This window comes from Jaculus jaculus, chromosome 19 (assembly GCF_020740685.1).
Source record: "Jaculus jaculus isolate mJacJac1 chromosome 19, mJacJac1.mat.Y.cur, whole genome shotgun sequence".
NCBI classification, from domain to species: Eukaryota; Metazoa; Chordata; class Mammalia; order Rodentia; family Dipodidae; genus Jaculus; species Jaculus jaculus.
This window is the reverse complement of record NC_059120.1, coordinates 6,989,343-7,013,163: the sequence shown is the minus strand read 5'-3', so window position 1 is coordinate 7,013,163 and position 23,821 is coordinate 6,989,343. Positions and strand designations below refer to the sequence as shown.

The following is a 23,821-nucleotide window of genomic DNA, read 5'->3' as shown; positions in this document are numbered from 1 at the left end:
TGTATAAGCTTTGTCAAATTTAAGTCATGGGTAAAACATAAAATTGTTTTATGTTAATAAAAATTTCTATGGTACATAAAATCAATAGCTATCAAGATTAAGCCCAAATCATTGGTTGACAAATGGTGTCTTTTCTTTCAAAAAATTTTATCAAGGGTTATATTAAAATTTAGCTAGCTGTTTTGGCTCAAAAAAGGACCAGATTCTGCTCTATTGTATGTAGGGTAATTGTCTCATTTTTGACATCTTAAGTCCAGTGCTTATAACAAAATTAACTCTTAAGACATTCCCTACTGTAGGGTACAGCTGCATGCTCAAACAATGGTCCTCATCTAACAAAAATAATCTCAACCTCTGGGGTTCTGTTTCCAATGTTCTCTGGGTGATTGGTACCCACACAGGTATCTGAACTAATCAGAGATTTTTCAAACACAGGTGCTAAGACTTTATATCATCTTAATTGGTATTGCTCTCAGAACTGGTTTGGCCTGAACTTACAACTGTTAGATATTTAAAGTGTAAGATATGCCTACTCTCTATACCTCAGATATATGGCTTATGCCACCACAGGACAACAAAATTTTGAAATGATTTAAAAAACTCTTGTGCCATTCTTCAACTAAATCTACTTCATTAATCAAATGTGCTGTATATGTACATGCATCCAGGCTGATGTAGCTTCCTTTCTAAGTGTGTTAATTGCTTACGTAGAAGCCAAAGCCAATTGAAATCATTGGAGCAAAAGGTGCCAATATTTTGGCCTGTGCTCCCAGGTCATGAGGCCACTTGAGATGATGGGACACTTCTACACTGGTCCCCTGGTAAGTCACCTGTCTTCCTGAGCAGGGAGGATATGGAGACCCAAACAAAATTGGTGTACAGTCTGAAATAGGAGAGTCACAATAGAGGAGCAATTAGTCCTCCTGACTTCCCAAAGAAGAGAAAACTACTTGGCCATCATGGCCCTGACTCATCCTAAAAGACAGAAAACACCAGCTATAGGGCTACTCCTGGGTCCCTAAAGTCTCTTAGGAGAGCCATTAGTGACCTCTAAAATTAATCCTTAATTAAATTTTTGCTATCTGCATTGTCTTAAACACTCAGAGAGAAATGTATAACCAAAGATAAAAATAGTAAATTCAGTCCCCTGATGACCCTCTGCCACCCTCAGATGCTTATATACCCATTTCCCTGACAATAAACTGAGAGAGCTCTTCATGGAAACTATCTTCTGAAAGTCCTTTACTTTCATGTACTCACCCACCCCAATTGCCTGGGTGCCTCTGGGGGAACCACGGCCGGCTCAGGAGCAAGAGTCCAAGAACCCACATTGAACGTCTCTTAGGTTGACATATTATCTTGGGTATTTTGTGACTTCCTATAGGTTACATATGCACATGTCCAATAAGGAGCCTACACAGCAATGTTGCTTTCCCAAAATGTGTATTTATCAAAATGTATGTTTGGCGTGGTGGCGCACGCCTTTAATCCCAGCACTCGGGAGGCAGAGGTAGGAGGATCTCCGAGAGTTCTAGGCCACCCTGAGACTACATAGTGAATTCCAGGTCAGCCTGAGCCAGAGTGAGACCCTACCTCGAAAAACCAAAAAAAAAAAAAAAAAAAAAAAAAAAAAAAAAAAAAAAAAATGTATGTTTGGACCAAAGGATTGGTTTAACTTTGTCAGATGGTTTGAGTTATATAGGATTCAATAATAAATTATAATCAATAAAAATAGTAGGTGGGACACAGGCCATACTGAGAATTCTTTAAAAGGAAAAAAGAGCAGGGAACAGCTCAGTGGAAGAATGGACTGTGATGACAGCCATCTTGCAGGTGAAGAAACTAATGCTAGACCCCAAGGAATTGAGAAACTGCAAAACCACAAATGCAGACCTTAACTAGATGTAGCTCCATCCACAGGCGGGGAAAGAGTACAGTCTGGATGTGCTCAGTACTGACAAGGAGGTGGGAAGTGCTGCTGGAAGGAGTCCGGCCCCCTTGGAAGATGGTCAAACCGTGTCCTGCTCCCACGAACAGTCTTAACTGTGCAGTCCAGCAGTTCCATTCTCAGACTCTAGAAAATTCTTACACACATGTACTATAAGACCTTTCTAAGGATGGTGATAGAAACACAGACAAGGTGAGTGTTCCCTGGACATGTTAGTAAAAAGTGGCATATTTAAATGGCACCCAAGAGAAAGATGGGTACAATAGTTATACAATCATCATGTCACAGTAGAAATAGCCCAGCGTGGTATATAAAAAAATACATTCAGAAAGATTCAAGTTCCAGGAGACATATGTAAAACTAAATAAAATAGTATTTGTGTACTTACAGATATTTCTATGTGAAATAAAACTATTTAGAGAGCAAACAAATGGTCAACAGAAAGCCTTCCATATAAGGACACTTGAGCAGCTCTGAGGGCTGGGGCAAGGCTGCTCTTAGGTTTGCTTCATTATTATTTACATATAATATTTGGTGCATATCAGATATCACATGTTGAAAATTCCAATAGAAGTAGTTACAAGATTATGTTTCTTTTTTATTTTTTTCGAGGTAAGGTTTCACTCTAGTTCAGGCTGACCTGGAATTCACTATGTAGTCTCAGGGTGGCCTTGAACTCACAGCGATCCTCCTACCTCAGTCTTCTGAGTTCTGGGATTAAAGGCATGTGCTACCACACCCAGCAAGATTATGTTTCTGTCAAGAAGTACCCAGTGACTCCAGAGGTAGACTGTCTGGTTCCCCATCTGACTTTCCCCACTACCTAGTGACATGGCATTGGAGAAGTCATTAAAGTGTCTTGTGCCTCAGTATTTGCAGGCAGGCTATTCTGAGCATCAAATGCATGTGGCGGTGAACCTGTCTGCAGAGTGGGACTATGTACTTTACTGATCATCTACTCCCCCAGACATCGCTGTGTGTGTGTGGGCTGCACACCTTCTCTCAGCCTGCTTCTTTATTTGCATAGAGGGAAGATGGGATTAGGGTATATATACTGCAAATGATAGGCACAGCACACAGTTCAGTAAGCAAACTGTAACTGTAAATTTTGATTTGGTCTCAGGATGTCTTAACTTGGAAATAAAGAGCTGAAGTTGCTAGCCCTGGAGGTGGTGTATGTAGCAAGCTGACATGCCTCAAGGGTAGTTAGACAAAGAAGACACTAGAACTTGTATACCATCCCTTTTGGGATTATTATTTCATGAAATAATGTTTTACAGTTGTATTGCTTACTTTCATTTTTACTGTGACCAAACACTTGGCAGGAAGCAGCTGAAGGAAGGAAGCATTTATTCAGGCCTACAGTTTCAGTGGGTTACAGGTCATCTTGATGGTGGAGGCAGGACACCAGCGTGTGGCTCTGCAGTGTTCAGAAGCAGAGGGAAAACAGGAAGCCAGGCTTGGTTATGAAGCCTCAGGGCCTGTGCCTAGTGACCCACTTCCTCCAGCAAGGCGGCACCTCCTCAAGTTTCCATAGCTTTTCCAAACAGCGCCACTAGATGGGGACCAAGTGTTCAAACGTGTGCCTATGGGGCGATATTTTATATTCAAACCAGAATAATGATTATAATAAAAATTTTGATTAGCCGGGTATGCTGGCGTACGCCTTTACTCCCAACACTCAGGAGGCAGAGATGGGAGGATCACCGGGAGTTGGAGGTCACCGCGAGACTACACAGGTCAGCCCAGGTTAGGGTGAGACCCTATATTGAAAAACAAACAAACAAAAAGTCTTGGAAATGTGGATAAATCTATAATTCTACAACTCAGACACAAGTTCTGATTGCCATTTAATGCAGAGCTTTCAGTAAGTGAAACTGAAATCATGTGATTGGCTACAGGTGTGGAAGAGAAGGCAGTGAGAGTGGGGTCTGTGGGGTGCGGCCATGCTGAAGAAGGCGACAAATATAGCCTCCCACCCACACTCATGGAAGCCCTGTGGCAGCTCATTTAGCTTTCCCAGTCTTGCCACCTTGCCCTCCCCCGCAGCCCTGAGGTGACCAACCCTCAGGTGCTGCCTTTGTGCTTTCAAAGGCTGGGGTGCCTTATGCCAAGTGCTTGCTTCCCTCACTTCCAGGAAGAGATCAAACCCACTCTGGACCCGCTTCATGGAAACACAAGTTCTTTTCTTTTATCATTGTTTTATTTCGCTTTTAGGACAATTGTATTCTTAATTTTTGAAATGTATTTTATTTATTTGAGAGAGAGAATGAGGGAGGGAGGAAGGGAGGGAGGGGGAAGGAGAGAGAGAGAGAGAGAGAGAGAGAGTGGGCATGCCAAGGCCTCCAGCCACTGCAAATGGACTCCAGATGCATGCGCCCCCTTGTATAACTGACTTACGTGGGTCCTGGAGAGTCAAACCGGGATCCTTTAGCTTTGCAGGCAAATGCCTTAACTGCTAAGCCATCTCTGCAGCCCTGTATTCTTAATTTTTATAGACCTCAAATACCAGTTGGACTCCAGTGGCTTCCGACAGCTGCTCAGGTGAAGGCAGCAGCCCTTGCCTTGTTTCTAGCTTTCCTTCCAGGCCAGAGGTCAGGGCCTTGGTTGCTTTTATGCCTCTGCAGACAGTGTCACATTTGTCAATATTAAATTCAATTTGTGCTAAGAACAGCTCAGTAACAGCAAAAACACCAAACTTACTGAACTGTTTACCTTACCTGTGTGTTGAATATAGCCAACATTAGCAAGCCTAATAAATACAGCAACATTGTATTGGGGAAATGAATCTAGGCCATCAGACTTTGCAAGCAAGCACCTTTAACCACTGAGGCATCTCCCATAATCTTCCTCATAACCTTTCTCTTACTGGGAAAGAGATCACCAGGGCCTCGTACTACTGCAAACAAACTCCAGATACATGTGCCATTTGTGCATCTGGCTTTACATGTGTACTGAGGAATTGAACCTAAGCCAGCAGGCTTTGTCAGCAAGCTCCTTTAACTGCTGAGTCGTCTCTCCAGCCCTCTTGTTTTGTTTTTTTCCTAAGTAGAATATATTGATACCTAAGCACCAATCCAGCAGGTCAACATTAAAGGAGTCTTCAACAACAGACATTTATTGAGCGCCTATTGTGTGCAAGGCACTGTACTAGGTACGGGCTACAAAGACAAAGGAGAAACAGCCCCTGCCCTCAAGGAGCTTACAGTCTAGTCTAACAGGACACATATAGAAGAGGACAAAGACAATCCAAGGTAGCATGTCATATGAGGGCTTGGAGTATAAAAACAGAATTTTAATTATTATTATTATTTTTTTTGCAGTTACATTTCAATACCCTGAGTAGGTTGGGATGAGGGAGTGAGCTAGAACAGAGGGGTTATGCCTGCTTGGTGCTAAGCCTTCTAGACAGTCTCACTTCTTTCCATGTCAAAGTATCTTCCAATATATGCTGAAACTTAGGCAATAGGTTCCCTCTTCCTGCCCTGCCCCTTTAGGCTTTGTATGAGAATTTTCTCTGAGAGGATAACCCTCTGTCTTGCTCTATCCAAGAAGGGATTAGTTTTAGCTCTGAAAGTTAAATTCTCTTCTCTTCTTTCCTCCCCAGCCTGGGCCAACCAGGAGGCATGTATGAAGTGCCTGGTCCTGTGTGTCTGCCCCCCCCACTGCTCTGGGAGGTGCTATCCCACCCTCAAATCTGCTCCCCAGAAAGATCTTGAATTGACAACTTACCAGGAAGACATCACAAATTCCCAGACTGTTGGTCTGAGAGCACACAGACAAGAGGGCGAGGGCAAGAGATGAAGAAAGCCGGAGAGAAGCGGAAAGGAACCGATGGGTAGACTGAAAGTCTGAGAGGATTGTGGACTTTCTCTTAGAGTAGGTCACTTTCACTCAGAAGCATTCTCATCCAGGGTCCGCTTCCAAAATAAGTCAGGTCACTCCTCCTGGGGCAATTGTTTGGAGAGGTACAAAAGCTTATGCATTTTAGTAGTCTACCTTACCTCGCATTCCTTTAGTCTTCTTAATCATTGAAGAGAGTGCCTACTTCAAAGTGAGATCATTTGCCTTCATTCTCGTGTGATTCAAATGAACAGCCATGGAGGGTACTTAACGGAGGACAAAGATGGCCTATGTTTAAAGGTGGAATTTGGAATCCCATCCATGAATCTGCTGATAATCTTAGGACTCCAAGAGGCCACACAATTTCTCCTTTAGGTATGGGACTTTATGTGGTGCATTCATTTAGTTTTATGGAGACAGCCTTGAACTTTGCAGTCTTAGGACCTGGGCATCCCTGAATTGTTCCTCTTGTATGTCTGGCCCTCGCAGGCCAGGCTGAGCGAAGCGCGTGGGGCTTACTCGACGTACACCTGTCAGTGGGAATGGAATTCACATAGCTAAGTCACCATGAAGCATACTGAATATTTACCTCATAATGTTCTTTTAATGTATGCTTTCTTGGGTGAATATTTACTGTAGAATACTAAATGTGAGATTCCTCTTTTTATGGGCCATTTGAAGTGATTGATTTTGTTTGTGAATTCCTGTATCTCTGCCCATAATGGCTATCTCTTGTAATGGCCTCTGCAAATGTTCTCGTGTTGAAATAACAGAAACCACGGATCGGCCAACTGTAGCGTGTGCTACTGTGCTCTTAAAAGCCAGGAGGAAGCTGATTGTACCACTGGGGAGAGAAGAGAAAGGTATGAAATGTACCAAGGTTGACTCAGGCTTCAAACACACTGAAACTGCCGAGGTCTGTAAACATGGCTTTATAGTCTTCCCCCTTTATTCCTTCCTTCCTCCCTTCCTCCCTTCCTTCCTTCCTTCCTTCCTTCCTTCCTTCCTTCCTTCCTTCCTTCCTTCCTTCCTTCCTTCCTTCCTTCCTCCCCCCCCTCTTTCTTTGTTTAAATCAGAGTTTCTGCTTAATGGTGTTGGATGATGTTAAGTCTTACAGTCGTGAAATGATTGTGGCAAGACAAGAATTCAGTTGCTCATAGCCAGTTCCATCAGCACAATCCTCCTGAATCCCAGGCATTTGCTTTAATGCTGCTATGAATCCACCACCCAGGTCATCATTTCATGCACTTATTTATACTGTAGTTTTGAAACAATATGAACTCACATATTGTAGCTACATGTGGACTTAAAACATTTCCTGGGGAAGAAAAGACTTTTAGTGTTTTGTTAGGTTTTATTCTTTTGGGTATTTAAGAGAGAGAAATATATAATGATAGAGCTATATTGATGGTCTTTTTCTTTAAAAAACAGCACCTAAACCTAAAGATACACAGATATGAGATAGTAGATTGGATAGCATAGTATAAGAGTTGTCAAAGAAGCCACTTACATTTCAGTAAATCATCTCTTCAAGTGATTCTAAAGGTGGCCTATGAATCAATTTTGTAAAATTCATATACTTTTTCATATGCTCATAAAAATACTATGTTCATAGTCCATGCTATGGGAGAGGCTGTGATGGGATAAAATTCATAGTCCCTATGAGTAGTAGGAGAAAATTTAAAGAATGAATTCCAGTATAGAGTTACTACATTTTTTTTTTTACTGGCTTTTAATATCTTAGGCCACATCACAATAATAATTTGTTTTTGTTATGTGAATACCTGGATTGTGTTTACATTTCAACCAGAGTATGCTGTGTAATTAGTAGTGCTTGTAAATGGAAGAGAACCAGCCCCTATTACTAATTAAGAAGAGAGAAAGATGTGATAATGAGAGACCTTTAACCACAAGCCAAAATGATGCCAGTCTTTTACATATTAGCTGGTGCTTTCACGTGTGACAGGGAAACCAGTGCCCCTTTGGCTGTTATAAACTCTAATATATCCTTGAAAGAGCATTTTGAGTAATATTACATGCTGAAATGAAAATAACATGTTATGTCCTTCCAGACCAAGGAATGGCAGTGTCTAAGAATCCAAGACTTGCAGTGCATCTGAATGCTCATAGGTGATCTTGTATCTTTCCTCCTCACAGAATGGCAATTCTTTGCACTTGTAGCTAGGGAACATTTGGAAATCTGTCCCTTCCCCTGACTTCCTAGTAGACTTTAGTCAATGGAGGATCAAAAAAAAAAAAAAAAAAAACATGTTTACAAGCAGAGGGAGGTAAGTATTCAGGACTATAACTCTGCTCTCCCAATCATGTGCCTATTACCACTGAAGCCCATCTTTCCAAGTGTGAAGTCCTCAGACAGGTCACTCAGAGGATCACATGACCCTCACATGGGTCAATAAAATCTCATGACCCTCACACAGGTCTCAGAGAGGATCACATGACCCTCACATAGGTCAATAAGAGATCACATGACCCTCACACAGGTCACTGAGAGGATCACACGACCCTCACACAGGCCTCTGAGAGGATCACATGACCCTCACACAGGTTACTCAGAGTATCACATGGTCCTCATACAGGCCACTCAGAGGATCGTACAATCTCAGACTTGTAACAGAACCCAAAAAGTCTTGTTCAATGACATTTTGAAAAAGAAACTAGAACTTAAGTTACTCATATTCATTGTTACTAAAGAAAGCTATCTTTAAATCTCTGTTAACATCTTTTTGTTTTAATAACACATGTTTTGGTTTTCAGTTTTGTTCTTTTGAGCATTTCTGTACATTAGAAAATGTTATAGCTATTCTTGGTATGAAAGAGAAATTTGCCTGAAGCCCAGGGCTTCAAAACACACTACATGACACTTCCAAGTCAAATATCAATCACATGCTAACAGTGGCTTAGCAGCCTTATTCTAGGCTATTGTGGCCACTACTCAGGATTAAAGAGTTAGGAAGAATAAATTACCATATAATCATAATCTATAAAAATACTGGCCTAGAGTACACTAAAAAAAACTCTCAGTAAATAAATATCAGACATTTGCTTTATGAAACTCACTGGAGATGTGCTCTTCAGAAATCATGTCCATACTGTCAGACTTTCTACAAATCAGACAAAGCTTACAGGTCAGACTAGAGTCCAATCCTATTGAAAAGTGTCTTTTCATATGGTGTTTCTGTAAAGGAATGCAACTAATGTTGGGTCGTTCAAGTTTAAGTTTCAAAGGCAATACTTAGAGATCTGAAGTGCTCTTAGCCAAAGCAGCATCACCAACACGAGCGTTCAGCTCCTCTGTGGACCCCGCTCAGAGACACATCATCCTCTGTGGAATCTTCCTTCCCACACAGTGGTCTGGGCATCTGTCCATGGTGCTGAAGGACGCGGCGTCTCCTTCGGCTTCCTTCCCAGGCTGGTGGCTTAAGAGTTCCCTGGTCCCTTACCTGATACCATGGGTACCTGGCATGTGGTTTGGTGTGCTCATTCCTCAAAACACAGGCTTGTTGTCAGGGTGGTTCATAGCAGGGGGTTCCGGTTTCCATTCTGGTTGAAAAAAGTGAATGTTGAATGTCCGTGCCCAGTTCTTAAACACGCGTTTCTCTGTGATAAAACGGTGGTGACTACCCTTGCGTCCACGCTCATGAGAGAGGTACATGGTACATTCATCAGGTCCAAAAGGCTCGTAGTAATGATAAGGTACCGAAGGGTGATTAGGGTCCCTGTAGGAAAACAAAGCAAAATAACTCATTAAAACGAAACACCTCAACCCCCCCCCCCCCAGTAAAACCAAAACAAAGTTTTTTTTTCCATTGCACAGCTGAGGCAAGATGTTATCTCTAATAAGCTTACAAGCACAAATCATATTTTCCAGTCAAATGAATTTCAGTGAATGATTTTTCTGACATTTAAGCAATAATAAAGTTAAGTGGTTTGACCTTGAAAAATAAATACAATATCAAATAGAGATTGAGATTGTGCTACTGAATGTTCTGGATTCCAAGATTTAGGCACCACACTTATGTAGTCACAGTAATACCTCTTTCCAGTCTTGTTTGCAGACAGGTTGAGCCTTGAGGACTAGCTCAGTTCATTCCCTCGGTTCAAGCCCTCCTCAGGCCTCAGTCGTTGCTAGCACTAGAGCTAGCTCCTCCCCACAGTTGTGCCCGAACCCTCCCAGCCTTTACACTCCGCGTCAGCCACATGGGACAGTCTGATTGTCAGCTATCCCATGAGTTCATGCTGTTACTCTACCGGGTACCAAATGTGTCCTCAAAGGCCCTACTTGGGGCCTGCTCTTTTCACTCTGTCTCACTGTCGGTTTCTTTACGGTGTTTATCTCTTTGAGATCTGTTGCGGCGCACCTGTTCGTAGACTGCTCGCAAAGGCTGGGGTTTAGCTATTCCTAGAACATGGCTGGGAGGCGCTCAGCCAATGATGCTTGAGTTCCTGTTGCTGAGGGAACTTTATAAGCAGCTAGCTGCTGAACAGCAAGCACCTAACAACATTGTCTCCTCCAAACCTGGAAAGGTGAGTCTAGCTTTGATCCTGAGAGAAAAAAAAACACAGCCAGCGAGTTGCTACTAGTTTTTCCCTGTTAGTCTGCATGAGCCATATGTTCTTAACCTAGTGTATCTTGGAGCAGAAATTCTAATTTCTCAATCCTGCTGGGGAGCGCAACAGTTCTAGCAGGTTTTTGCCTCTATGTCTTTATCTCTGACTCAAACAAGAAGCACTGGCTCATTTTCTTCAAGGTGGTACATAGAGAACTAACAATGGGAGTGGTGAGTACTCTTGTTTTAGGGATACAGAAGAATTCTGAGGGGTGGGAGAGATGGCTCAGCAGTTCAAAGCACTTTGCTTGTAAAGCCTGTCTGTCTGCATTTAATTTCCCAGCTCCCATGTAAAGCCAAGTACACAAAATGGCACATGCATATGGAGTTCATTTTCAGTGGCAAGAAGCTGTAGCATGTCCATACTCTCCCCCCCCCCCCCCCCAACACACACACAGTAGGGCCTTACTCTAGCTGACATGGAATTTGCCATGTAGTCTCAGGTTGGCCTCAAACCCACAGCAATCCTCTACCTCTACCTCCCAAATGCTGGGGTTATAGGTGTGCACCACCATGTCCAGCATAACTAAATGCAATTGATTCCAGGACTGGTCTCCATTGTAGACAGTCCTCTTGCCTTACAGACAATAAGAGCAATAAAGCTTTCCCATCAGACAAACATTCCTTATTTGAGCTGCACTTGCCCAGAGACTGAGAAAAGAAAAGGCCCAAGCTGCTCAACTCCTTGCCAGCAGTCCTTCTGAGCCCTGTGGCCCTGCGCGCTCTGCTCAGAAAAGGAGCTGGGGTTCCCAGAGTCGCTCCTCCTGACAGCTGATTTCTGTCTTTGGGGGAGATCAATACACAAATGGGCTTCAGAGAAGCATCTCTACCAGGGTCAGGGACTGAAGTCTTTTATCGAGACAGGTGTCCAGTTTGTGGCTCTGACAACAATAAACCTTTGAGCAGCTTCTCCTGTTAGGTTAAAGTTCTTCCAGGAAGAGAGATTTATTTTTGTCATGCACCATCTCAACACTCCTCACTGTGGTCTGGAGGTGGCACTGAGTTAACACTTGGCATCTCACAGATGCCATGCAGGGAGCAGGACAACTTGCCGTGTCTTGTCTGGTCATGACAGAGCTCACTGATTTTCTTGGCCCAGGAATTAGAATTCCTTTAAGGTTTTAATAGAAAGTGCTTTTGATATAGAAGATTCATGCTAGGGAAAAATCAAGTTGGAGTTGGAAACTACTCAGAAAAAAGAAACAAGAGTAGAAGAGTCGAGTATGATGGCTCATGCCTGTAATTCCAGCATCCTGGAGGTGGAGACAGGAGGATTACTGTGGGTTCAAGACCAGCCTGGGTTACATAGTGAAATATCTACGAGTCTGTAAAGACTGAATAATGAGCAGAGTGAGATATTGAAGCAAACAACCAAACCAAAACAACAACAACAACAAGAAATGAAAAAAAACTACAACTAAAAAAGGAGTGGAAACCTGTAAAGTACTTTCTCCAGTCACCCAGTGCCAACCGCGTCCTGCCATGGTATCCCAGGAGTTAAGCTTTTACTTCACTGTAAATCAGGTTGAAAGTATGATTCCCCTACGTTTTAGACATTTATTGGCATAAATCTACTAAAGGAACAATTAGGTTTCTAAAAATATCTTGTGATTGATTTGGCACCTAGGAACAGAGGGTAATTGGAAATCAGCTAAAGGATGCCATGGGATCAATTTTCTTCCTCAGGACAACCATGCCTTTGAATGAAATCTGATCTGGCTTCATATCGACCATGTAGGGGATAACTGAGTTGATATATCCAGGAACCATGGTTTCAGAGGTGTTCCAAGAAGCTGCTCATGTGAGTGAAGGCTGCTCCCCTCCCTTAAGGCTCTGTCCAGCAAGAGCCAGAGCGTTTTGCCCGGCTTGGGAAGGCAGCGCTGGGGTAGGGAAGGAAGGGCCACTCAAGCTGGGTGCCTGACCTCAGCAGGGCACACTCCCTTCAGAAAGCCCTTAGCTTCCGGTCCCAATTCCTGAGGTTGGTTTTTCATGATGACTTCTTCCTTTACAAAACCCAGTCCCCGTGAACACCTTCGACATCAGCTGAACTTGCTGTTGTCACCGGCTCTGGTGCCGGCTTCCTGCTGGGGGCCAGGGAAGCTGAAGAGGCTGTGCTGGCAGGAGGGATGCTCCCAAAGCCAGTGTCTCTGTGGCTGCAGCCTGCCTCAGCCTTCGGGCAGACAGTGTGGGAATAAGCCCTGCAGAACAGCAAGAAGGTTTTATTTTTCCTTTTTGAGAGAAAGCAGGTGAGGAGAGTGGAGGAATTCACATTTAATGTACATGGGGGATTTTGGAGAAATGCTGTTGCTAGCAGGCTCCTCCCACTGATTCTAGTCAAATCCCTTGAGGAGACAGGCCCCAGGCAAAGGTAGTTTAAAAAGTGCCTTAAGTTTGAGCATCAAAATAAATAATGGAAGAACTGGATAATAAAACCCATGAAGTGAAATAAATATCTGCAAGTCCATGAGGACTGCAATAAAGAACTGAATAAATAAGCCCTGGAGAAGAAGCCGCACGTCACAGCAAAAGAATTCCAATTAACAAGCTGGGCATGGTGGAGCACACCTTTAATCCCAGCACTCCGGAGGCAGAGGAAGGAGGAGTGCCATGAGTCTGAGGCCACCCTGAGAATACAGAGTGAATCCCAGGTCAGCCTGGGCTACAGTGAGACCCTACCTCAAAACAAAACAAAACAAAACAAAACAAAACAAAAAAAAGAATTTCAATTAATACATGTAGAAAGAATGTGGCAACAGAAAATCCCTCTGTTGCAAACAAGGTGCATGGTGAATAGAACATTGGTGGGGAAAGAGATGAGGAGAAATACATTATTTGTTCAGAGTCTCAAAGTCTCTCCCCCAAGTTATGCATTAATGTCCAAGCCAAAATAGTAATTTTATAATCAATGAATTCATCAGAAATCACTCCAATCAAATGATCATATTCATACCACCAGTAATCAGTTGTATTGATGTCTGTATTGTTGGATAGCAGATGCTGATAAGGGCTTGTTACATTTGTGCTCCTCTTTCCAGAAGTGTGATCACCGCAGTCTGATCACTGGGGAAAAATAGCAGGCCAATCAGAATGTGTGGGAAGTTCTACAAACTACCCAACCAACACTGGTTAAAGGAATTGAGGTAATGAAGGACAGTGAGAGATCTGAAAGAGACGTGGTTAGAGATCCTGAAATAGGTCTTGGGAAGAAAGGACATTAGGAGAGACATGTAAAATCTCAATAAGGTCAAACTATCATGCTAATGTTAAGGTCTTAGTTTTTTCTTTCTTTCTTTTTGGCTTTTTAAGGTAGGGTCTCAATGTCATAGGTTTTTTTAAAATTTTTTTTATAATTTTTTTAAATTTTTATTTATTTATTTGAGAGCGACAGACACAGAGAGAAAGACAGATAGAGGGAGAGAGAGAGAATGGGCGCACCAGGGCTTCCAGCCTCTGCAAACGAACTCCAGACGCGTGCGCCCCCTTGTGCATCTGGCCAATGTGGGACCTGGGGAACCGAGCCTCGAACTGGGGTCCTTAGGCTTCACAGGCAAGCGCTTAACCGCTAAGCCATCTCTCCAGCCCTGTCATAGGTTTTTAAATTAAATATTTTTGCATTCATTTGCAAGGACAGAGCGGGTGGATGAATATGGATTCCCCAGGTTTCTTGCCACTAAAAACGCTGCTTTGTGCATTTGGTTTTACCTGGGTACTGGGAATTGAACCCAGGCCAGTCGGCTTTTCAAGCAAATGTGTTTAACTGCTGAGCCATCACCCCAGCCCTAATGTCTTAAGTTTCATAATTAGATCATAGTTATGCAAGATACCAGCCCCAAAGAAAAGTGAATAAACAACCAATGAACTCTCTGTGAATTACTCTGGTAACTTTTCTGTAAATCTAAAAGTTAGGCTAAGTCAGGCTATAACCAATTTATATTTATTATCTATCTTTTATTTTTATTTTTATTTTTTTTGTTTTTTGAGGTAGGGTCTTACTCTGCCCCAAGTTGACTTGGGATTCACAATGTAGTCTCAGGGTGGCCTCAAACTCATGGCAATCCTCCTACCTCTGCCTCCCGAGTGCTGGGATTAAAGGCATGTGCCAGCATACTCAGCTATGATCTATTTTTATATTATTAAAAGAAGTGCCCTGGGAGTCTATTACACAGTCAGGCTTGGAGAGCAACTGCTAAGCCTGGGCGTTTCACTGATGCGATCATTCTCCATCACCATTATCCCTTTCAGGAAAATATCACTCTGTCCATTTTGACAGGTGAGAATGTGCCCCCCCCACCCCCCAGGTAGGGGGAGTGCCTAGATTTGAGCACATAGTCCCCTCGTGGACCATCCAAGCTGCCTGACTTGACCTTTCTGGTCCAGAGTTCTGGGGTCAGTACTTGACATATGCTAACTTCTTTAATCCTCCAAAGGCCTCTGTAAGGAACAAACTATGTCTCCCATTTTGCCAATGGCTCATGCATGGAAAAATCAAAGAAATTTCAGAGTCAAGAATGAACCCTAAGCTAGCTGATGGCAGGTCCTGTACTCTTTCTTTTGTATGTGTGGCGTGTGCACACGTCTGCGCTCCCACGGGCATGCATGTGGGATTGAGAGGAGGACATCGAGCGCTCTTCTTTGTCACACTTCCACTTGAAAGGGACCGCCATTCTCAGTCACCCTGACCAGTGGGCCCCAGCAATTCTCTCCTCTCTGCTTCCTGTAAGGCTGGGGTTACAGGTGTGTGTGGCCATGCCCACATGTTTACCTGGGTACTGGGGATCAAACTCAGGCCAGTACAAACCCTTGCAGGCTTACTGTTTCACCCACTGAGCCATTTCCCTAACCCTAGACCTTGCACTCACTCATAAGAGGGAGGCTGGTGTCCCCTGGGGTGGGGGGGGATACCTATAGCAATGTTCCCAGGTTTATGCCGGGATCAGCAGCATGTGGCTGGGGGCAGTCTGTCCCCCGTGTGTTTCCTCAGGCACCCCTGTGTGTGGCACTCATTCTGTGTCTACCGGGGGTTAAGCTATACCAGGCTCAATTACAGCTCTGTTCGCCAATACTAATGCGCAGGGCTCTGCGGTGTCCGGAGATTTTAGTCTTCTGCAGCTACGCTGAACAACTCTGGTAGGGCAGATCTTACTGTATTAACCAGCGGGCAAGAATACCCCTGTTGTGGGGTACTGGTAAGTTCAGAACATGCTACCCCAAAACATGGCATTTGAAGAAACAGCAGAGGCAGGGAAGCCCCTCTCCCTGTCCTCCTGATCTTCTCTCTGTAGACGGCCATGCCATGCCACCTTTGGACCATGAATTACTTTGAATGTGGCCTGATGCAAATGGTAAGTTGAGTGGTTCTTGAGTGTGAACTTAGTAGATTTGTGTCACATGTCACACAAAATAAATGGAGGCATGCTCTTGCAATCCATGGCCCATGGGTTGGACACCCCAAAGTAGATCATGGAGAGGAAAGAAACACCATTATCTCAGAAGCACAGGGGCATGAAGAAGAATGTGAGCAAACAGGTTTTTCAGAATCTGCCCCCACTGGGTTATTTTAAATAGTCCATACCCTTAGTGTCTAATTATATTTCTCCATACTGTCTATTTCTTCAAAGTTATCCTAAAAAATCCACACATTTTCCTGTTTCACCAAGTCCTCATTTCTGAAGGCGCCCCTGTTCATTAAACTTATATGAAATAAATGGGTGTATCACATAGTTGGGCCATACTCACTGCATCATGGGGTGAGCTACTCAAAACACTACAAATGCCCCAAGGTAAGAATGATGACTTTGCCTTTCTCTGGAGCTCTTGGACATTCTCTTTAAGCACACTTCTATTCTTGGCATGATACATGTTTGATATTTAGCTATTTAAAGACAGAGAGTTGAATTAATAGCGGTCACATGTATAGGTTATTCTGTAGCTGGCCCATGTCAGGACCTATAGGAACACCAGGTAGCATTTTAAGAGGCTTGTTTCACAACTGCCCTTCCTGAATACCTGAGACCCACTAAGCCACCCTTAACTCTGCTGCCTGGATTCCTTGCCTTCTTAGCCTTAAAAGGAAACTGCCCCTTTGGAAGCCCGTTTCATTACCACCTGGCATGTCTGGGGATGATAGAACACCAAGAACCAGCTGTTCATCATTTGTGGGACAAGAATCGCCCCTCCCCCATTGCCTACAACTGTATCCCCACAGAGGGCACCATAATGTCTCAGGATGGATTGCCAGCCCTTGTCAGAGAGAGAAAGCAATGAAAATATCCAGTGTCTGGTAAGAGATGGACAAGTTATGGCAAAGAAGGAAGAAGCACGTATGTCTCAGCCTTGTTCATAAGACACAAGCCACAAGGCACCAGTGCTGCTTTGCACCCGAGTCCGCACAGTGGACTATTGCCAAGTGGGGACTTGCCATGTTACTTCTGCTGGCAGCTTTCTGCATGCGCACTAGCTAATAATTCTAGCAGAATCAACTCTCCAGTATTCATGATACCTTTGAGATGTCCTTCACATTATGGATGAGATATTAATTTAGTTCCTTGACAGTGATCAGTCTGAATCATTACCCTGCTAATTAGTACTCAAGAAGTGATGGGTAGCAGAGAGCTGTAAACTTGGTAATGCACTAAGTATGACCAGAAATAAGATTATTGGGTAGAATTTAAATGCTTGGCCCATTATTCTCACAAATAATTTACAAAGGAAAATGAGATAAAAAACACTCACCATAACTTAGCTTAGAAAGCAATGATAACAGACCTTTTCAGTGCAATTTATAGGCCATCCAATGAGAATGGATTTGGCTTCCTATCTGGAGATGGCATGATTTAAGGGTCTGCTGTCTAAAGACTAATATATTTTGATGCTGTGGCCAGGACAGGATGGCATTAATTTTCTATAGCTTTCTGAACACGGATGAGCATGAAACCTGTGATGAAGGAAGGATGGGCGCTGGCACCCAAGCCCCTCCTTGGGAATCTGGTGGTGTTTCTGGGTAACAATTAAGCAGAGATGCTGGTCTGCACTTCGGCCTCCTGCCCTGGAATGGGAATTTGCCACCTGATTATTATACTCTTCATTCACTGGCTTTTTTTTTTTTTTGTCCTGCAAGAAGTTTTTAATCAAATTCTTTTATAAAGTATTTTATTTATTTGTTTTCAAGGACAGAGAGAGAGAGAGAGAGAAGAGGGTTAGAGACAGGATCACCATAACCTCCAGCTGCTGCAAACCGGCTCCATATACATTTGCCACTTTGGACATTGACTCTAGGTCATTAGGCTTTGCAGGCAAGTACCTTAACCACTGAGCAATCTCTCCAGCCCCTGAATCAGATTCTTAAACACCTCAAGGGAAAGATCTTTTATTCTAAACCACTCTTTACTTACTGACTATGCACTACATGCCAGACACAGTGATGGAATCTAACTATCCAGATGTGGGGTGAGAAATGACCCCTTCTCCCATGGAGCCGATAGGCAAATGAAGGGGCTGGAGGCCCATCAGCAGGCTGGCAGAGGAAGGCCCAGTGGGCTCATGGATCTGGCTTACACAAGAGATAATGGAAGGATGGAGAAAGAGAGGAGGCTGCTATGTCTGAACCAGGGAGGACAACAGCTTTTTCTCCTTAGGACTACAGACCTGAGTTCAAATCCTGCCTCTGTCACCTCTCCACTCTAAGACTTTGGCCAGACAACTGTTTCATGCCTGTGAATCTCATATATGAAATGGTGATATTGTAATTCTCACCTCATCAGATTATTGAAAGATGGATGAAATAGCTCATGTGTTCATGGCATGAGGTCTGTGCACACAAACTATCAACCATTAATATACCTTAAAAATATTTTACTTATTTATTTGAGAGAGGGGTGGGGGAGAGAGGAACAATAGGCATACAAGGGCCTCTAGCCACTGCAAATGAACTCCAGATGCATGTGCCACCTTGTGCATCTGGCTTATGTGGGTACTGGGGAATTGAACCTGGGCCTTTAGGCTTCACAGGCAAATGTCTTACATGCTAAGCCATCTCTCCAGCCCCTCAACCACTGATATTATTAGCAAAGAACCAGTTGGACAGAAGCAGATTCAGAAGGGAAGAAGGGATGTGCTTTCCACGGGCAGAGAGACAGATGTCTGCGAGGTGACAAGATTCAATATGGCTGAAATAAATCTGTGAGTTGAGAACACAGGACTAATGTGTGGGAGGTTCACCCTGAAGCTGCTGGGCTAAGCTAGCGAGTAAATTCTGCTGCAAAAGGTTTGGGGGAGACCTTCAGGAGGTCAAGTGACAAGGTCAGGCTTGTGGAGCCACCCAGTGGCATGGTGATGTCTGGAGTGGGAGAGAACCAGTGCTGGCTACAGAGAGAGGCTGGATGCTGCTAGGGCAGCAGCAAGTTCAAGGAGGGAAGGCTGCTCTGCTTGCTGCTCAGATGGCTTTTGGCCTGGGGTCGATTCTGCATAGGTCCCTCGACTGTCATCATGGCCATTCATAGAGCTACCACTTCCCTTGGTGCTTTCAAATAAGAGGCTGTCATTCTTCCCAATGAGTCTAGGTGCTCTACACTTTTAGGGGCCACTAGAAATTTTCTTGCTAGTGGATGACTCCTCAAAGTGACTGAAGCCCATGGTGCATGATGAGAAAGAAGATTGGACCCCAGGAGAGCTGAATGGAAAAAGAATAGTGTTAGATTTGGAAGGGTGAATACCCTACCAGGCTAAATGAGCGGCTCAGCCATTCATGGTCTGCTTTTGAAGAATTTAGCTGCCCACCTGTTCCATCAGGCATTCTGTGCCTGGAGTGTAGCTGTGGGAGTTGCCTAGGTCATTAGTTGCTCAATGCCTTGGTTTTCCTGGAAGTAAGGGGTTGATGATGGAACCTTCCAGAAAAGCTTGTGAGCATTGAATTTAGATCAATAAGCAGAATGATTTTGTCTTAGACCAGAGACTGTTCTAACTGCTTATTTGCTAGGCGATTTTTTTATTGCAGAGAAATATTCTGCAAGAGCCCACATGTACCACAGAACTAAATGGGTTTGTCCTTGATCCAGCTCTGCCGTCCTCCCTGCGGCGTCGCTGGCTGTGCCCGCCTGTGGTGCTGCTGCTGGGTTTTCTCTCTCTGCTTGGACCTGTGAAAGGGCGCCAGCCTCTTCCACCATTATGGAACTTCCCCTGGATGTGTCAGCTTCAAGTAAATCCCTTCCTCCCATAAACGGTGTCTGGTTTGGAAGCAAGCTTCACCCAACGAGGTGAGGCTGGCTGCAACAAAGTGGGGCTCTGACACCGAGGGCAGGTTCTGTGGCCACATCCTGTCCCCCCCCCGGACCCCCTGGAGTGTGTCAAATGAGCGTAAGCCTTTGCAATTAAGACTTCTTCAAGGTATTAACTGGGTCTAAGTTTAAAACAGTTAAGGTGTAGCCGGCCATGGTGGCGCCCTCCTTTAATCCCAGCACTTGGGAGGCAGAGGCAGGTGGATCACTGTGAGTTCAAGGCCACCCTGAGACTACATAGTGAGTTCCAGGTCAGCCTGGACTATAGTGAGACCCTACCTTGCAAAACCAAAACAAACAAACAAACAAACAAACAACAGTTAAGGTGTCAAAATAAACAGCTGGACTCTGATACCATGTGGCCGACCTGGGGAAGCTAAGGATTGACTGCTGACTGTACAAGCCTGTGTGGTGGTTCACAAGGAGCAGGGGCCGTGCAAATCCAGTTCTGCCTGGTGCAGAACACAGGAATCCAGTTTACATTGAAGAGCATTGTGTCACTTACTTTCTCATTACTGGGACAAAATGCCTTAAGGAAAAGGTTTTAGTTTCGCTTACAGCTTCAAGGGAGAGTCTGTCACGGTGGGGAAGGATAGCGGGCCAGGGCCGGCCCTCTCTCAGTGCTCAGTCGGGGACCTTGGCCCTGGCATGGGTCGGCCACAGTGAAGGTGGGTCTTCCCTCCTCCGTTCACCCCATCAAGGTAATCCTCACAGGCAGGCTCACAGGCTCGCCTAACCGAGGCAATTGCTCACACGTGATTCTAGGTCCTGTTAAATGGACAATCAGTGCACACCATCACCCGCGAGGTGGCGTGAATCCCGGGTCTCCCGTAAACTCCGGTGTTTGAAAGTTTGATCCCAATCGAGTGCAGCCTCGCTGCAGGAGCTGTTGCCAGAGGCAGCTCAGAGTGTGACAGCCGCTTCCCCGGCCGGCGTGGGAACATTCTCCTACTGCTGCTTTTCACCTGCTGTGGCAGTGGCGATGCCCAATCCCTGCTCGTGCCACACTTTCCCTGGAGACTGGAAGCCAAAGTAAACCCTTTCCTCCCACTAGCCTTCGGTCAGGCGCCTTGTGCCCGCGACGGGGAAGGGAACTGCCGCAGTCCAGGCTTGCCTCCTCTCCTAAGCACCGCTGTCTGCATCCTCACGGCATCTTCACAGATACACCGTGTCCCCCGGCAGACCAGGGAGCCTGTCTTCAGCGCTGAACAGACCCTTTCATGGCACTGACATCCCTCACCTAGTGGGACCATCATAAACTCTCAAGGCTGACAAGTTCACAAAATGAGAAAGTTGGGACTTCTGTAGCACAGGACCTTGACCAAGGCTCAGTGAGGATCAAATAATTTTCTCAAGGTTAAAGACGTTCTTAGAGGCAGAGATGGGTATTTTTACCCACAGACAGCTATCTGTCTAGAGCACTAAAAAGAGAACAGGGGTAGAGACATCCCCTTGCGGTTTATCAAGCATCCTCTGTACGCAAGAGAGGGAGCACTACATCAGTGCTCCTGGACTCCAGACACCGAGCCAGCACACTCAACTGCCCGCAGGGAGCTTAGCTCCTGGGGCTCTCAACTGCTTTGAGTTCTGCCATCACAAAAAACTGTGACTAACCATTTCTGGCCCTGTGCTATTTTCTTTAGGTCCTGGAGCTCATGACATGTGTATAGTACCCCAGTAATTCTCTACTACTTTCAAAATGACGGGAAAGACACATTGTTGCTGTGGGCTTGTCAGGAGTCTCCATGTTTTATTTCTTTTACTCCATCCCCCATAATTCTCAGTACTTTTCAGAGAAAATCTGTGCTTGGGATGAAATTAGATTTTAGTATAGCCAATAATAGCATTTGCACTACGAATGACATAAGAAACGTCTCAGGACTATGTGCAGAACATTGCACTCATTGTCGTATGTCATTTCTTACATGAGATGCTTATTCTGTGTGTGTGTGTGTGTGTGTGTGTGTGTGTGTGTGTGTGTACATGTGCTTGAGGACACACACATGTGTCGCATGTGGAGACCAGAGAACAACTTCAGGTGTTACTCCTCAAGAACATCATTTTTTTTTTTTGTTTTTTTTTGGTGTTTTGAGGTAGGGTCTCACTCTATCACTCTATACCAGGCTGACCTGGAGTTCACTATGGAGTCTCAGGGTGGCCTCGAACTCACAGCAATCCTCCCACCTCTGCCTCCTGAGTACTGGGATTAAAGTTGTGCGCCACCACACCTGGCAAGAACCTCACTTTTTGGGACAGGTTCTCTCACTGGCCTGGAACTAGAGTGGCCAGTCTAGTCTATACTGGCTGGCTAGCAAGTCCCGGGGATTCACCAGTCTTTGGTCCTCAGCACTGGGATTACAAGTATGCTCCACTATGCCCAGCTTTTTGAAATTTCCTAACATGGATACTGGGGATTGAACTCAGATCCTCATTCTTGAAGGACCAAGTGCTGTGAGGAGTGAACTGTCTTAGCAGCCCTTTATCTGTGACATAAGCTGTTCTTATCCCCGCATTACAGGTAGGAAAAGGCTCAGGGCCACACAGTTAGGAACTGGCACCTGGGAGTGCAGCCGACAGGTCCTGGAAACGAAGGCAGGGCCGCAGCATCAGTCTCGGTCTGTACCCCTCCTCCTCTCCCCACCTCCCCATTCCCAGAACAGCCACGGTCACTGAGAGCAGATGCTCCAGAGGGACCCCAAGCCACCCTCCAGAGGCACCCAGCACTGTGCTGTCTGTGGCAGGCACTCTTGGAGAGCCCTTCCTGGAAGCACTCCTGCAGACAACTGCTGAACCTTTGCAAAGGAAACTCAGATCCAGAGGCCCCGAGCCCGAGGCAACATATGGTACATTGACATTATCTTAATTTCCTTGTTAGTATCATTGCATAAATTGTCTCCCTCCGACTCTACATGAAGTCATGATGAACTAACTCTGAATAAGAGAAATGACAGGTTAACTCGCCTTTCATTTGTTTTCCATAATAAATGGAATATTTCGTTGAACACTTGGAGTCATTAACATTTCAATTTATTCATGCTTTTTCTTCCTGGCTGCCTAATGGCAACACTACATAATTATATCTGCTGTGTAGGCTTCAACTTTGACAGCACCTTGCTGTCTTTTGTTACACTTGTTGATTGGAGGAGGCAGCTTGCTTTTGCCCTGCCATCCTACCTACCTTTTGTACTTCAGCTGCTAAACAGGGAAACAATGCTGGTGACGTAAGTGTTTGGGAACCGAGTGAGGATCCAAAGTAACTTGCTTCATGCTTACCACAAACCAGGCACTGTTCCAAATCTTCCCACGTATCAACTTATTTAACCCTCCCACAGCTCTCTGAGCTGAGTCCATTATCACCATCACATCCACTTCTGGGGCTAAAGATGCTCAGACAGAGAGATATGACCATCACATCCACTTCTGGGGCTGAAGATGCTCAGACAGAGAGATGCAGTGGCTTGTTCAAGGTCATCTGGGTTGGCAAGTACCGTGCTGGGCTTTAACTTTGCAGTCTGGCCCTAGCACAGACACTTTTACGTCCAAGACCTCTCTTTCCATATATTCCCTTCTCCTTTGTGATGGATTCTTATAGCCCGACCAGTGATTCCGCTGTGCTGGATCTTTGTGTTAAAAAGAAGGGTGTGGCAGAAAGGTAATCACACGGCAATGGCTCCAATGCACCTGCTCAAAGTCAAGGTGATATTTAGACCTCATTGTGAGGGACTAGAGAGAGGACTGGCCAGGCGTGGTGTTGCATGACTGTAATCCTAGCATCCCAGAGGGTGACTCAGAAGGATTACGAGTTTGAGGCCAGCCTGAGCGACATAGGGAGACCCTGTGCTCTCCCTCCCCTTCAAAACAGAGGGACCTTTAAGGTAAGGGATTGGGTCTATGATTGATGTAAGGGTCACCTCAAGGGTGGGTCTGTTGCAAGAGCCAGTGAAACTGTCTCTTGTGTCTCTCCCTCTTGCAATGGATGCTAGCCACTGTGGATCACCGTGATCACCATACCTGGCAGCAACAAGTTAAAAGGAGGAAAGATCTACTTTGGCTTCTGGTTGCAGAGGGTTCCATCATCATGGCGGGGAGGGTGTGGTGGAGTGTGTGGCTCATGTCATGGGGGCCAGGAG

The 23,821-nt window shown here is 44.9% G+C and overlaps 1 protein-coding gene across 3 annotated transcripts in view; it reads right to left on the bottom strand.

Annotated features, from left to right (window-relative positions):
- Positions 1 to 5,039: 5,039 nt before the first annotated feature.
- The window catches only part of St6galnac5 (ST6 N-acetylgalactosaminide alpha-2,6-sialyltransferase 5), a 170,113-nt gene continuing 151,331 nt past the window's right edge, over positions 5,040 to 23,821 (bottom strand). Inside the window, exons 5-6 of one of the 3 annotated variants that reach the window (XR_006634290.1) lie at positions 8,870 to 9,528; positions 5,040 to 6,635 (exon numbers count right to left, since the gene is read on the bottom strand). Coding sequence is in view for 1 of the 3 variants with exons in the window: in XM_004653631.2 (XP_004653688.1) it covers positions 9,297 to 9,528 (232 nt within the window). In the remaining 2 variants the exon portion in view is untranslated. Of the gene's footprint in view, positions 9,529 to 23,821 lie in introns of all 3 variants that reach the window. The other 2 variants (XR_006634291.1, XM_004653631.2) reach the window with 2 other exon arrangements.